The 16129-nt window shown below is 38.2% G+C and overlaps 2 protein-coding genes across 3 annotated transcripts in view; one reads left to right on the top strand and one right to left on the bottom strand.

Annotated features, from left to right (window-relative positions):
• The window catches only part of frj (membrane bound O-acyltransferase domain containing farjavit), a 36675-nt gene extending 29473 nt beyond the window's left edge, over window positions 1-7202 (bottom strand). The window contains exon 1 of the mRNA XM_083125415.1: window positions 6935-7202. Coding sequence (XP_082981541.1) covers window positions 6935-7146 — 212 coding nt within the window. The 5' untranslated portion in view covers window positions 7147-7202. The remainder of the gene's footprint in view (window positions 1-6934) is intronic.
• Window positions 7203-7808: 606 nt separating this feature from the next.
• Window positions 7809-16129, top strand: part of Wdr81 (WD repeat domain 81) — an 87612-nt gene continuing 79291 nt past the window's right edge. The window contains exons 1-3 of one of the 2 annotated variants that reach the window (XM_083125414.1): window positions 7809-7833; window positions 12323-12496; window positions 14102-14228. In XM_083125414.1, coding sequence (XP_082981540.1) covers window positions 12387-12496; window positions 14102-14228 — 237 coding nt within the window. In that variant the 5' untranslated portion in view covers window positions 7809-7833; window positions 12323-12386. Of the gene's footprint in view, window positions 8009-12322; window positions 12497-14101; window positions 14229-16129 lie in introns of both variants that reach the window. The other variant, XM_083125413.1, reaches the window with a different exon arrangement.

Below are 16129 nucleotides of genomic sequence, written 5' to 3'. Positions count from 1 at the left end.
AACCTTAGCGTGAATGGTTCGCGAGGCAAACATGTTTTCCACCTTCACGCAAGATGCCATTTTCTCACATGCAAATCAACGCTCTCACTTATTGCACAACACTTGAGCAACGTTGGTAGCAAGACCGTTGTGCAGAAAGGAAGACATCTTCATGGTTTCCATGTTAGTGTATGGAGAATCATAGCGGTAATTGACAAGGTTATTTTGCAATCTCTAGACGTTACTGCCAATTTTTAACTGCAGATTCGTGATTACGAGGCCAAAATTAGTGAGTATGCCGAATTTGAAAGCAATTGGAGATACTTCCAGTATTGTAAATTCATACCATAACATCTTCACATTTGGTGACTTTTTGAGTGTGCCTATTTTCATACTGCTTGCGCTTATATTACAACTTTTTAGTGCCTATAAATCCGCACCCAACTGATACCTAAACTACAAGTAAGTAAAAGCACAGTTGGCATTTTATCTATTTAACTTAACGTTATAATGAGGTTCCTTTGGAATCACCTTAAATGTGGATTTTGATACCTTATAAATACCTTCCAATCCTCATGCACAACTTGTAAAAATTGTTACACAATCTGAACTCAGACCCTTACATTTCTATGGTGAAGCTGTTATTTATCTATAACCCTTTATTTCCATTGCTCTTTAACAATATCCACACAAGAGAAGACAGTAATAGAATCTCCTCCACTTGCCCTATTGCTCCAAGCAGTGACAGACCCAGTGAAGTTACTAAGAAACGATGTGAAGTCAATATGTTTCAAAATCATGTTAGTTTATCTCAGATGTCGAGATGATACTTAAGTAGGTATGAATGCACAATATAGAGAATGTCTCCAATTCCTTTCCTACTTCTTATACTTACTAAATATGCAGTCCTGGTAACATATCTGGAGTTAAGATTTGGGGGTCACATGTAAAAATTGTACACTTACATCTATATATGTTGCAAAATTACGTACTTCATTACCCGCAATCATTCTCCATACATAAAACATAACAAGCATGTTTGATGATATGAACAAGTGACATTCGGCATTCGTTTGGCTGTCTACAGAATTGCCACACTGTTCCTTTGTTACTTGCAGAGCATTAGTTGTTGCTTAAACAGTGAGAACAATGAGGTAGAAGAGCTTGTGGAATGCCGACTTTGATTTGTAATGATCCTGTGAGGTCATCACAATTATTTAGTTTCTGAGTGTTATTATTCCACATTAATTGCTAATTCTGTCAAGGATATTTGTGTTAACCATTCATTGTAAATGGTGTTATGATCTATTGATAATGAGGTCAGGTGCTCTGTTAGCATATTATGCTGAGTTGTAATGTTAATAGGGCCCTGCGTGGTCGCAAAGAATATGTATTATTTATCTGATAATGGTATATTATAATATGTAGTTATCGTTGGTGCCTTGAGCACGTAGTTCAATCTACTACCATAGAGATGCCTTGCCTGTTCTATCACGGTTCCACGTAGTTCGCGTGAATGGCGCTAGAGGCGCTACTTGAACCGAGGCTATATAACCGGCCGTGCAGCAGATATTCTTCAGTTGGCTTTCAGGTCGGCTCACGATAAAATCTCTCTCACCAACTGACTTGGAAGAAAGGAGTACTCCGCTCTTGCGAGAGGCCAAGCATCCTAAGGAAGGAAGAAAGGTGCACTCCACTCTTGCGAGAGGCCAAGCACCCTAGAGAAGTTGTCCCCCACCTTCCAGCGAGAGAGATTGAACTCTGCCACTGGCAAGAGAACCCACTCCACTTTCGAGTGAGAGATACCCCACTCTGCTTATTGGCGAGAGAGAAAAATTCCACTTTAGAGTGAGAGGACCCGCTCCGCTTGCTGCGAGAGATTTCCTCCCCTATCAACCTGCAGCACCCTGCCAGGGTAGTGTGGCATTTGAGTTTCTAGGCAACTGCCCAGAAGGTAAAATTACAGGTCAGGTGAAATACTACGGTTATCATGAGGGTGACCCTAATAGATGCCCTTGCTCACCAAAAGCCAACAGTTTCCTGTAAAAGCCTGCAGCTACAGGAGTCGGCGCTAGTAAAGGACTGCACTTTCCTGACGTTTGTTGGAGCTAAGGATACGACTCCAGAGGGCAGCAGCAGCAGTGTATCTGTTCCCAGTTTATGGCAGTTTGCAGAAGCCATTCTCCCCCCACTGTGTGGCAATATAGTGGCCAAGTGAGTGTAATATCCTACACAGGCGTGTGCTAAACTTACAACGTTTACAGTTGCATAAGTGTATCCAGGTACATTCATTAAACTTTCTCTAATGTTGGACAGTGTACTTATTCCCGGACCCTGAGTGAAATAAGAGTATCAAGCCACCGTAGGAGAAGAGGTTAGCATGATGGGTAAAACTTTGCAGAGCGTATGGTGCTACTGATTGGTCATTGCCAAGCTAGTAGACTTGCATCCCGCTGACGTACTTATGCAAGTTAGACACCTTTTACGAGCGGGACGTTGCAGATTAGAGGTAGGTTTGGCAAAGGTGTTTGAGCGTTCTTCTATAGCTCGACCACAAGGAAAAAAACCTTCTGTCAAAAACGTTTGCGCATCTTGCCTGCCGTTATCGGTACTCGGGGCAGTTTTGCCAGGTCAGACTTGAAAAAATCGGGAGATTGTTCCTTGGGAAACCAGAAGATCTGCTACAAAATCCGACGATCTAATAGTAGCGGATGAAAACGTTCTCCAGGGCAGCATAGGCATGCGCACTGGGGGGCAAGAGGATGTCCACCGATATTTTCCAGCGAGGGGGAAACAATGTAGGGTATTACTATCAGGCGGGTAAACTAGGCATATTACCCCGTAATAATGTTGCCCTCTCAGAAAACACCACTTGAATTTGAAATTATCAAGTTCCTACATCCCTATTATAATAATGGATGTAAATTACTGTGACTGAAATCAACTCATACATCTGAAATAATAGGTACTTTTATGTCAATATTCATTTTCCACAATCTTTCAAGTCGAATGCTAACAATAACAAATTAATTTGCCTTCTGCTGTTCGGTGTGCAGCTATTGTTAGGGGTGGGCACGCATTCTGTCCCATAATGAGAAAATGAATTACTTATTTCAAATATATTTGGTGAATAAGACAGCATGTCGTCCTCAATAATTCAAGATAGCAACACTTATGCTAGGGTGCCACCTATCTTCCCCATCTGCTAGAAATACACACACACACACACAACACCCACACCCACACACATATATATATATATACATACATGTATAAAATAATTTGCCCACACTACGAAGTCAGTGTTCCTACCTAGTAAGGCGAGTACGTTTCACTATGTTTGTGTCACTTCATCCATTTCATCAGTTTTTCATTCATCCATATTGTCATACTTACCCGTAGAGGCATGAAAGCGACGTAAAATAACTAAAATAGAAATAGATTTTTGGGTGGGATAAAATACAACCGTCTAAAAATAGTAATGTAGTAATAGTAATAAAATAATAATAATGTCCTAGCACAATTGAGTATTGTTTGGCATAATTTCACAGTTCAAACAGCACTTATCATGACTGAGTGGAGTTCCACTCTACCTCTCCTCTCCATGTTCAAGTAAGATGAGCAGGAAACGTGTTTTTGAGCGGGCCGTTGGAGGTTCCATAGCAATAGTTTATTAAGGAATTCTCCCGAGTAATCAATAGGTCTGGCAACACTTGACGTGAGCTCCTTCCCCCTGCCCTTTCCCCCACCCGCCAGCACGGTGATGTTCTGCGCAGGTTTCTTTCCTTTTGGATCTACTATAGAAAAATGGCATCTTGTGCAGTGAGGAAGCTAGTGCTACAAAACTTGTTAGAATATGTGCTCCTTGGGAATAGATTTAACAGATATCCCCAAGAAACGTTTTCCGGTAAGGTTAGGGCAAGAAAGTATCTTGAATTTCGTTAATATTTGGTAGATTTACTAATTTTGGCCTTCTCATCAGTACATTATGAATGGGTAGCTGCATGAACCATGCACGGGTAGCCCAACAAAACATTGACGATAGCCTCACGAACCATTCACAGATAGCCCCACGAACCATTTCCAGTAAGGTTAGGCAAGCTTAGTTAAAATTTTGTTCATAAAACAATGCGATACAGCTTTAAAAAAAATTCCAGACGTGAGCCATGCATTTTAACAACAGATTCGTGATTAGAAGGCCAAATTTAGTTAGTATTCCAAATATTAATGACATTGGAGATATTCTCTATATTCTGCATTCACTCCCAAAATTTTAACTATGCTTGCCTATCCTAACCTTGCCGGGAACGTTTCGTGGGGCTATCCGTCAATGGTTTGTGGGGCTACCAATGCATAGTTCGTGGGGCTACCAGTGAATTTTTACACGCGTCCGCGGCATTTTAACAACAGATCCGTGATTAGAAGGTCAAATTTAGTTAGTATACCAAATATTAACAAAATTAGAGACATTCTGTATATTCTACATTCGCTCCGAACAATGTGTACATATCACATCTATTGTTTTCTTACTGTTCCTCATCCATAAGAGAGAGATCGAAGGCAGTTTCTTACGGATACAAAAACAAACAAATCTAGATTATCATAAAACTACGTGTTTCTTTAGATGTCCTTCACGAATAATAAAATCTAAAACTAAACAGGAAACAAGACTGCAAATATTGGTACCAGTTTCATAGATCGGAGAGATATTTTGTGTTTCGCATGGTTCGTACTTACCAATTGTGTATTGCGGAACACAGTTCAAGGTGCCATTGTGCTTTTTACATGAAAACAAACTCAATTTTTCACATTCGAGTGCTTTTTTTTATACCTTTCTTTGCTTCCAGAACACACAATATGGCAGGCACATCTTGACTCACGTTGTGGGTATGCAGTGTTTCAACCTTCTTCACTGGTAAAATTTTAGTATCCGCAAAAGTATTTCTTCAATTTTACAGGAGAAATTACTTACCGAACTGACTTTCTGTACACTTTTGAAAGGTCGTGGAAATGTTTTCTTCCCATCACTTAATTTATATCGCCGGTAAAACATGTATTTTTGAAAATTAATGTCTATCCGATGCACGAAAGCTGTTGTCTCTATGTCCTTCTACTACGTGAACCAAATGCTGCGTGCGTTTGATGATGTAACCCCCGGTCAGTGTTTCCAACCAGGCTGTTTTTTTTGCAAGAACATGACAATTTTAACTATGTTTGCCTAACCTAACTAAACGTAACCTAACCTTGCCGTGTATGGTTCGTGGGGCTATTTATGAATGGTTCGTGGGGCTATCTGTGAATGGTTCAAGGAGGTATCCGTGCATGGTTCGTGAGGCTATTTATGAATGGTTTGTGGGGCTATCCGTGCATGGTTCGTGGGGTTTTCAAACCCAGAAAATAATACAAAATCAGAAACACGAAAGTAGGTATTTTTCTGTGAAGAAGACACCCAGTGATCATGGACAATGCTAGTCAAGATTTGCCCGCCATACTGTGTGTAACGCAACCGGAAAATGAACGAACAATAAGTACTCGATATGTGGAATATTGAAGTTATTGTCGTGAATAAAACGAAATCCCACCTTCCAGAATACTTAGCAATGCAGAATATGTAAGTACCAATGTGAAAAATAAGAAAGGAACGACTTGAGATGACCGAACCCCTCGCCGATTTTCTTCATATTTGGCATACTCGCTAATTGAGGCCTCCTCATCACGAATCTGAAGTTAAAATTTGTCGGAAACGTCTAGAAATTGCAAAATATGTTAAAATAAGGCGTTAGTTTTCTGAATGGAAACAGTCTATTTTTGTGAAATTTTTTGTTTCACAAGCAAATATATATATTCCTGATACTACCACGACACCAAATTTTAACTATGTTGCCTAACCTAACCGAAACTAACCTAACCACGTGCCAATGGTTCGCAATTATTTGCAATTTCTAGATCCTGATACTACCACGACACGAAATTTTAACTATGTTTACCTAACCTAACCGAAACTAAACTAACCACGTGCCAATGGTTCGTGGGGCTAGCGCCAATGGTTAGTGAGGCTAGCGCCAATGGTTTGTGAGGCTAGCAACAATGGTACACAATTTCTAGAAGTTTCTGACAAATTTTAACTTCAGATTCGTGATTAGGAGGCTTCAATTAGTGAACTATGTCAAATATGAAGAAAATCGGAGAGGGGTCCGGTCATCTCGAGTAATACCATAAGAAAATAAAGGAATTTCAGACGTTTGGCGGATACTAAAGTCTTACCTCTTCACCTACTGTCGTGTTCATCACCGGTGGGAATTATACATTATGCACGGGTAGCTGACGGACAGCCCCACGAACCATACAGGGATAGCTCCACAAACCATTCATGGATAGTACCACAAACCATTCACGGATAGCCCCACAAACCATTATGCACGGTAGCTGACCGATAGCCCCATGAACCATTCCCGACAAGGTTAGATTAGGTTTGATTACGTTACGCAAGCATAGTTAAAAAAAGGGGGGTTGAAACACTGATAGGGGTTTACGTCATCAAACGTACGCAGCATCCGGTTGTCGTAGGACGAGTAAATGAAAGCAATGGCAATTGTGCGTCGGTGAGATATTTCTCTTGAAAAATACATGATTTCCCGGTCAAATATAATCTACGATGAAAGAAAATACCTCGACGAACGTTGTAAACCTTGGAGAAACTCATTTCCGTAAGTAGTTTCTTGTGTAAAATTGAAGAAATGTGTCTCCGATGTATGAAACTGTTACCCAAATATTTACATGGCTTAATTACAATATATATTGCAAATCAAAATCAACTATTAGGGTACCAATTAGGATTTCAACCTATCGTTCAATTTGAACGACTGATGCCCCACCAAGATGAGTTGAAAATGAATTATAGTTTTTCTACCTTCTGGAATAACAAAATTATTACATTGGGGGAAATTGTACTTACCTCGGATTGAAGTACAAGATTATGAAAGCATTAACAGTTGTGCAGATTATTGGATGTAGAACATGAAATCCTGACACCGTGAAGATCAGAATTACACCAACTACGGTTGCCACCCATTTCTTTGAGTTTACATCTTTGATTTGTCGCAGAATGTGTCCAAATCCAATACAAAATAGAAGCAGGGAAATATAAACAATATCATCCCATTGCATCTTGGCTTAGGTTTCTTTCAGCTTTCTTGCTTTACGCCACCAATTTATACGCTATTCATTTGTTTCCTTATCATTTCAGTCAAGTCAGCAAGCTCATTCACAATTTCACCAATACTTAACTCAAATACTTTAACTGATCGGTAAGGTCACCTATGAGATCATTAACAAATCTTCGATAAATTAAATAAACTGAAATTATGAATATTATTAATAACATCCAGGCAAATTGTCCATCACTATTTTCATTCCTTTTTATTATTCTACAAGCTGTGTGATTCTTTTTTGCATTTCTGAAATAAAAATTAAAAACTAACAATTTCCGAGAAGTTTCAGATGCTTATAATGCAGAAAACATCGCAAAAAAACACTTTCAAAATGACTATTTTTGTTATTTCTCGACTGGTCTGGATACCAAAAAGTTAGGACATGTTAGGATATTTTTATTTTATTTCCGAAATCGGGATGGGTTTTTAAGTCTTTCCTCTAACGCCCACGTTCTTTATGTGTTAGTTGTTAAGTTGCTTTGATGAAAAGTATCTTTTATTATTTATTTATTGCGATCTTGAAGTATTTTCTTGGCTGGTGAACAAATATTTTTCTTTAGGAACATCATATGTTGATCTGTGATTTGTTGTCCTGTCATTGTCACCGTCACTCCGTCACGCTGGTTGAGAACAAGTGAAATAGGTACTGTAATAATATTACATGACCTTATATTTACATTGGAAATATAAATACCAATTGAAATATAAGTTTTTACTTTTCATTTCGCAATTGAATGTTTGATAATGTATAAACTGCAATTCTTACTTAAACACATTCTAGTTTCATCGAATTATATATGAGGACAAATATTTGACAGGTGATTATTTTTGATTTGACATATGCTTTTTGTCAATATTATTGCATGTATTATTACAAGCATAGGTGTATCAGATCAATGTTAATCGATTATGAATAATGTGAGGAGCTATGCTTGGTACTAGCAGTACACAGCTGCTAATGAAAACGATCTTGCTTTTAGCGTGAGAGTTGAGTAAACGCGAGTATTATGCCAAATAATGATTGAAGGTGATCGGTATTCAAAATACTAGATGCCAACCATATGTTAACACATTATAAAAAAATGTAAATTTTGAAAATTACGCAGAGATGTCCGTTTTGTTGTATCTAGATGTAGCCTACACATAAAACACTTATATGGATTTGTTTTATTTTAGTTCGCTTTTTTGTTCCTTTTGACAGATATGCATACGGTAAGTATGTAGTATCGCCCGAACGGATTTCTTCATTTTTACAGAAGAAACTACTTACTTTAATCAATTTCTCTGATGTTGTGGAAGTTCGTGAAGGTGTTTTCTTTGATCGTTTAAGCTTTCTGACCCGGAATTCCTCTTTCTTTCCTGAGAAATATTTCCAACACGCAGAGGCGATTACTGTCATTTCCTTGCTATTTGCCTGCGTTCGATGACGTAACCCCGTGTCAGTGTTTCCATACATGCATTTTGTTTCCTGAAATCAAAAACCATCTGTTCGACACGTAGTGGCTGTTTATGTCCTAAACCCTTTTTAATGTTTTTTAACTGTGTTTGCCTAACCTAACCTAACCTTATCGTGCATCATTCGTGGAGGTAATCATACAAGAATCATGGAAACATGTAAAATATCGTAATAGTACGTAATTTTGGCTGTTTATGTCGTAAACCCTTTTGAATTTTTTTAACTGTGCTTGCCTAACCTAACCTTATCGTGCATGGTTCGTGGAGGTAATCATGCAAGAATCATTGAAACATGTAAAAAAATCGTAATAGTACGTAATTCTTGGTCATTAAGGTTTGAAACACTGCTTGTGCACTGCAAGTAGACAAAACACAAGCACGACGTGCGATAATCCTTGACGAGTGCACGCCATATTGTCTGTTACACAAGCGAAACAAGACAAATAGTGACTTGTAATATGAAAAGTTGACACTATTTTATGGAAAAAGGCATAACTGAAAGAATCTCCTGCAATGCAGAATAGGTAAGTATCAATGCTAAAATTAACAAAATAAACGAATGAGAGGTGTTCGGGCGATACTACATAATTAATTACATTGCATCAAGAAAGTGAGGCTCCAGAGGATAATTTTAACTTTAACTTGCACCATAACCTTTCGCATGTTAAAAGCATGTCAGGACAATGTGTAGGAAGAGATTAAGGGTAACGGTTCCGATTGTTTTATGATTTCTCCTAACACAAAGTCTAATTATCGTAGAATTTTGGAAATCATTGTCACAAGAAATTTGAACCTTCCGTATAGTAATGAGCACTGTTTGGACTCGAAAACAGTTATTCTTGTTTAAAAAAACAACTTGAAAATTACCTTACGCACTTCTCATGGACAAGATATTCTCCCAGTAAATATCGTAGAAGCGTGGGAATGAATGTAGAAGTAAATCGGAACCTTAGTAGAATGCATTTAGGGACTTTATTGTAATGCTAAGGGAACCAAACCAAACCTAATCTGCCTAACCTAACCACATAAGCATATATTGAACAAAACCTTAAGTAATCGCTAAAACTCCGCAGTATGTGTTAACAGACGTACATCGAAATCGAACCATGTAAAAATTGCATTCGTAGCATGATGAAATCACAATAAAACAAAAGGAACTTGGGCCAGATTGGGATTCAGGAGGATGTTGCATGTCCCACAAAAGAATACATAATTACAAGATTTTATCATCACAGTCATATTAGGAGAGAAAAAGCACATTTACACAAATGTTCTATAGCACAAGATGCTACAACACAAGCGGTCCTGGCTTTGATTCCCGAATGGACATAGATGTTCTTTGTGAGTGCCACTCCATCATATCATCACTTCGCTGGCTGAGTGCTGTTTTGTCGTATCTCCACTTTTTATTAGAGATGAAACACATGTTATTGTTATGTTCCTTACAGGTTAATGAATCAGCCTCTCCGATGGTGCACTGATAGAGTTGTCACCTTGTAATCAAGGGGTCCCTGATTCGATACTCAGTGGAGGCACATAGTGGTTCGGATTCCACTTTAAACTGCTGTCCAGTCCCAATTAGCCTTACTGTGCACAAAGTGGACTTAAAACAGCAACTCAAACCAAACCAAGGTTAATGAATCACGTTCCGAAGTAATGTATCTGGCTGTCAAGTGGTGTGAATTATCGACATTAATAAAATGTTCATACAAATATTGTAGTTTATTAACCTTTTGGATCCCAAGCGTCTCGATCAAGATGCTGTGTCAAGGTCGTAGTTTTTACGTTATAACTTTTCTATTTTTGGCTAGAATTTCGATTTTTTTTATATTGTTCCTAACACATGTATTTAACAGAAATGTTTTTTTTGCATTTTTTTTGTCTTCATGAAAATGGGGGGGAAAGGCGGGAAAAGGGACTTCTCTTTTGCGTCTCTTTTCAAGGTCAAATTTTTGCCGACAAAGTTACACCGGCTTTGTTGTTCTAAAGCAATGCTTTTCACTCCCGCCTGCGAACTGTTTTCGAAGGAAGCTTGTTTATCAGTATCCGATGTCAAAATGAAAGTTTTCCGTGAGGGTGCAAGCAGGGGGTGGGAGTGGGGGGAGGGGGAATATATACGCCAAATGTGCATAAATTATATATCGTCTGAATCTGTGATTCATTCTGCGTACAACGGTATATCTTCCATATCTAGGGCATTTAGTTTCTGAGCTATAGTCATTTCAAGGTACCACTGCATTTTGAAGCTTGAATCAGTGGCGTGCCGACCATTCCTTTTGGGGGTACAACTCGTTACATTGGTCATATGATAATAATGCAAATATTTTTGTGTTCCTTACATGTCAGCGATCATTTCCATGTGCATGTCGACACTGTCATGTACTTTTTTCTTGGGGGGGAGGGTGGGTGAACCAAATTGTTTTTTCCGAAATTTTGGAATTTTGAGAGTTAGCCCCCCCTGCCACATATATGCCGAATTTGCATAAATTTAATATAATCTGAATCTCTGGTTCATTCCGCGTACAACGGTATATCACTCATCTCTCTAGGGCAATTAGTCTCCGATCTACACTCATTTAATTGAAACTCTGCATTTTGCTCAAAATCGGCTCGGGACCGAGAGGCTTACTTGTGAAAATGGCCTTGGGACTCAAAAGGTTAAAAATCCATATATGCCAAACTTTAAACAGCTCTACTTCCAAATCAGTACAGATGGACATACGACAACATAGTATTCAGCTTATCTATGCGATTAGCCAAAAGGTGAAGTAAAATGAACCAAATTAATCAACAAATGTTGTATGAGTATGTAGGTCTCGTCTTAATAGATATACAAATTTTACCAATAACAACTTATTGGAGACTATATTATCACCATTCCATCAGAAGAGAACCTAATTGTTGTCAATGCGTATCGAAGAAAATGGATTCCCCTGAAGAACCATACAAAGTTAAAATATGTTTGGTGGCATAAGAACTTTTGCATGCAAAACGGAATTTTGTGAATGAACTTTCTGTGTGCAACTATAATTTTTTTAGGTTGAGGTATGCAGACACACTATGATTAAATATTGTGCATTTTCCGTGCATGATACACAGGGCCTGAAAAATCCCAGTCGCCAGGTCGCCATGGCGACTAAAAATGCATGTATGAAATTTCGAAGATTCTAAGTTCAAATTGCAATACAACTATTTCTTACTCTTTGTCCCCCAACCTGCCCATCTCATTTCCAGCTTTCTCACATGATTTAGCGATGTTTTGAATACGGTGATGCTCAACTTCTTATAGTATGCGCAATTGCTAGTAGGTGGTTCCCTGATGCCTGATTTTCAGAGCTGGCACCTAGCTCTGAGGAAGATTTTTCGAGCACTGATGATATAAATTTCTGTGTCTTCAAAAGTGGTATGGAGTGAGTAGTAACGGATGAGGCCAGTAATGGTGAAAAGTGTTTTAGAAAATATGGGGTGAAAAAACTGCATGTATTTGCATGATATTTTGATAATTTATTGTTTTAACTTAATGAACATCCCTGCCCCTCCATAATTTAATTTGTTAAACCGTGACTGATAACCTGAGATCCCATCCCAAGGACAATTCTAGCTGTTCATGCTACTTATTTTGCGCTAGTTGTTTGCTGTCAAATGTTTGTAAAAGTATGCAAATATCATATTTCCAGGCAGCACATGATGAGGTGATCTGCAGTGTGTAGAATCAAAAGCGAGGCTCTCTCTCCTGTAGCCATGGCTATGAAATCTGTTGTGGAGGAATGTTTGGGAATTCCGCAAAAGTACATTAAGGAATCTGCACAGGATGACCGTGTGATAGCTGTTGTTCATCATAATTGGCTGAAGTGAGTATATATGTGCCAGTACCTTTTTTCTTCTTTTTTTTAATGCAAAGTCTAGTCCAAAATAACTTCCACTTTATCACAAGAAGGCAACTAGTGACCATGCTAATGTTTGTTTATGGACAGGTATTCATGTGATTGAATTGCTGGGTCTTTCCGATGGTATACTGTTAACTAGTGTTGGGCGATGTATCGTCCAAATGATATATTGCGATATTGAAAAAATATCGTCCAGGCGATATCAATTAGACGATATATCGTCAAAATATTTCGGTGGTTTATATCGTGTCGGCGATATATGTCACAATATTTTGGTGATATATCGTCATGATACATCCTACCTTTTTTCTAAAAATGTCGACCTAATAAACCTAACTTTTTTCTCAAAATGTCAACCTAATAAACCTAACTTTTTTCTCAAAATGTCGACCTAATAAAATTTGATATTTGCGGCAATATGTATGTTCATAAAAATATAATTTCAGCAAAATAAGGAAAAGAGCTTAAAACAAAAAAATTATCTTTTTCTTCAACACTTCTCTTTTAATTCCATCAGGACTCTGAGGAGCAATGCTTACAAATTGTGTCCGAGACAACATAAACTTCACCTTTGCCAAATCAGAAATAACATTTTTTGCTACTTGTTTTTCGATTTTTCAACTTTTTGACAAAATATCTCATTTTTCCAAACAATAAAAAATCAAATGTAATTGTGCAAGATCATTTTTTGTGAATGGTTCCCCACCCAAAAGAAACTATATTTAGCGATATATCGTCATGATATTTTAGCGATGTATATCATGGAGATGATATATTGCTAATATCACAATATGGAAAAAATATTGTATAGTATCGTCTGTGACAATATTTTCTTGTCAATATATTGCAATATCAAATACCTGATATCATCCATCCCAACCGGTAACATCATTTCCTGGTAATCAAGGTGTCCTGGGTTCAGTACCCAGTGGAGGTACACAGTTGTTCAGATTCCACTTTAAACTGTAGTTACAATCCCAGTCATCCTTTCTGTGCATAATGTGAACTTAAAGAAGAAACTCAATATTGTATTGCTGTCCTTCATAGTCACCATATAAATTTAAATGAACTTAATGTAAATGTATTAATGCCTTATTTCTACATCTTAGTTGTGTGAACGCTGTGTGACCTAAGTAGCAAAATGTTACTACTTGATGTCACATATTTGAATTAAATAAATAAAAAACCCTCTGAACTAAAAAAAAATACAGTTATCATTAAGAAATCAACATTAGCTCAGCTGAATATTATTCATGCAGATACTATATTGATTGAATTGTTGTTTTAAGTCCACTTTGTACACAGAAAGGCTAATTGGGACTGGACCTACAGTTTAAAGTGGGATCCAAACCACTGCACCATGTGGCTCCACTGGGTATCAAACCCAAGACCCCTTGAATACAAGGTGACAACGTTACCACTACGCAATCGGGGAAACCCCGTGGATTTAGTTTAGATATTCTATATTTGGAAGACTTATGTGTTTTTGATGCTCAGTTGTTTTGTATTTATTTTTTTATCAGTTTGACCTTCATCCTCTGGACTACATGTTTTTATGATTATTTGCAGATCTTTGATAAAAAACCAACAACTTCCTGCATTTTCTATGCATGAAAGTTTAACTGACGAAGAAGTGCAATCATGGCTTCAACAAGGGGAAGATTTTGGAACAGTATGGCATACAATTTCAGTATGGGTAAGTGGATTACATTTCTGTACCATATAGCACATACAAGTTTGTATTTAATTACTAAAAAAAGGCTTGTAATTTTTATGATGTGTTTGAATTCTTCCCAGTAAATAACTGGTAACCAGAGAGGACTTACGCTGTGTAAATATGGCTTCAGAGTTTGCAGTATGAACATTGCGTTGAAGCAGATGTTTATATTGTCAAAAGGTGTTTTTTTTTTTTTTTTTTTTTTTGCCAAAGTAGGGATTGACCGATGTGAAATTTTGGCCAATACTGATAAAGTACCGATGTAAAATTTCCCGTTCACTGATATGATATAAAATTCCTGCTGGCCATCGTGGCAGAGAGGTTAGCATAGGGTGCTACAATGCGAGGGGAACTGGGTTCAAATCCCAGTTTTTGTATGGGTAATCTTTGTCATAACCTTTCATTAATTTAATCATATCATCACTCATCCTCATCTTCGTGATTAGCCAAAAGTGGCAGAAAAGTGAAGTAAAATAAACAAAATCAATCAATCATTCATATAATATTCCAAATAGTCTTTGAAGAACCTGAATGGTTCTTTGACCTACTTAGTAAATGAATCTTACCAGATTATTGTAATTCAAAAGAAGCTGCATATTTAGATATTTAGTTGAAATAAAATCTAGGACATGTAGATTATGCATTTATATCCATAAAAAAATATGACAAAATGGCAGTATGTTGCACAAATTTACGAGATATTTATAGATATATTGGATCAGTAAAATTACTGCTAATTGCAACAGTTCTCGCACGTCTCACTTGTCACCAACCGTGTGAGAACACTGGTGCAACTTACCTTAGCAGCTCAGTAGAAATATGATTGTTAGTTATCTCAGCGTTCCAGGTAGAGATACTTGGTTTCTTCCCGTTTTCTCCATCTGTGAAGTCCCTTGAGGGCCACGTGCTCAGAAAACCCACCCACACTGACCTGTACCTAAATGCCAATAGCTTCCATAACAAAGCACAACGCCTCACCGTTCTGAACACTCTAGCACACAGGGCAGTAACCGTTTCTGACCAGGAGAATCAGAATTCACTCACCTCAGAACCAGTCTACAGCAGAATGGATACATCAGAGATATCAACAAGGCAGTTTCATTTCAGCAGAGACCAAGCACAAACAACAGTGTCGGCCTTAGAAAGGCAGATTCTTCACAGCCAAGAGAAGCTGAACATGAGGACGAGACCCTTACAAGGACCAATACTGCACTGCACAGCCCTTCTAACAGTAGCAACACAGGACAGGAACGCCCAACTGTAACAGTTTTACCATTCGTAGGACACACCTTCGGGAAGTTAAGCAGAATTCTAGCCAGGCACTGGGTGAAGGTCATTCACAGGCTGCCACTGAAAACCAAGGCCCTACTCCGTTCAGTCAAAGATGACCTGGAACTCCGCATTCCAGGAGTATACCAAATACCTTGTGAGTGTGGGACACCACACCATTGAGCAGCGACGGAAAAAAACATCAACGTAATATCCGATTATTCCAACCGGAAAAAGTCAGGACTTGCAGAACACAGCATCACCGAGGGACACAGGATTTATGTGCCGACACCAAAATAATATCCAAATGTGCCGGTTACTGCGACTGACGAGTAAAGGAAGCCATAGCCATTTCACGGGAAAGCACCAATCTCAATAGGGACGTGGGACTCCAACTCAGTCACACCTGGAACCCACTCCTCCGTAAAAACAAGACACCAGCCAATGAGAACACCAGGATCCAGAGCAATCCAATAGGAAGACAGAGTCCAAACTCCGCCACATTATAGTCATGTGTATTAACCTACACTGGTCTTCATTTCTACATTTCCTGAAGATGAGAGCAATGTATGCCCTCGAAACGTTGGAAGCTAACTCCAATTTAACCTGGC

The sequence above is a fragment of the Lepisma saccharinum genome, chromosome 7, assembly GCF_977018435.1.
Source record: "Lepisma saccharinum chromosome 7, izLepSacc3.1, whole genome shotgun sequence".
Classification (NCBI taxonomy): Eukaryota; Metazoa; Arthropoda; class Insecta; order Zygentoma; family Lepismatidae; genus Lepisma; species Lepisma saccharinum.
The sequence above is the reverse complement of the archived record's forward strand: the minus strand, read 5'-3'. Positions and strand labels throughout refer to the sequence as shown.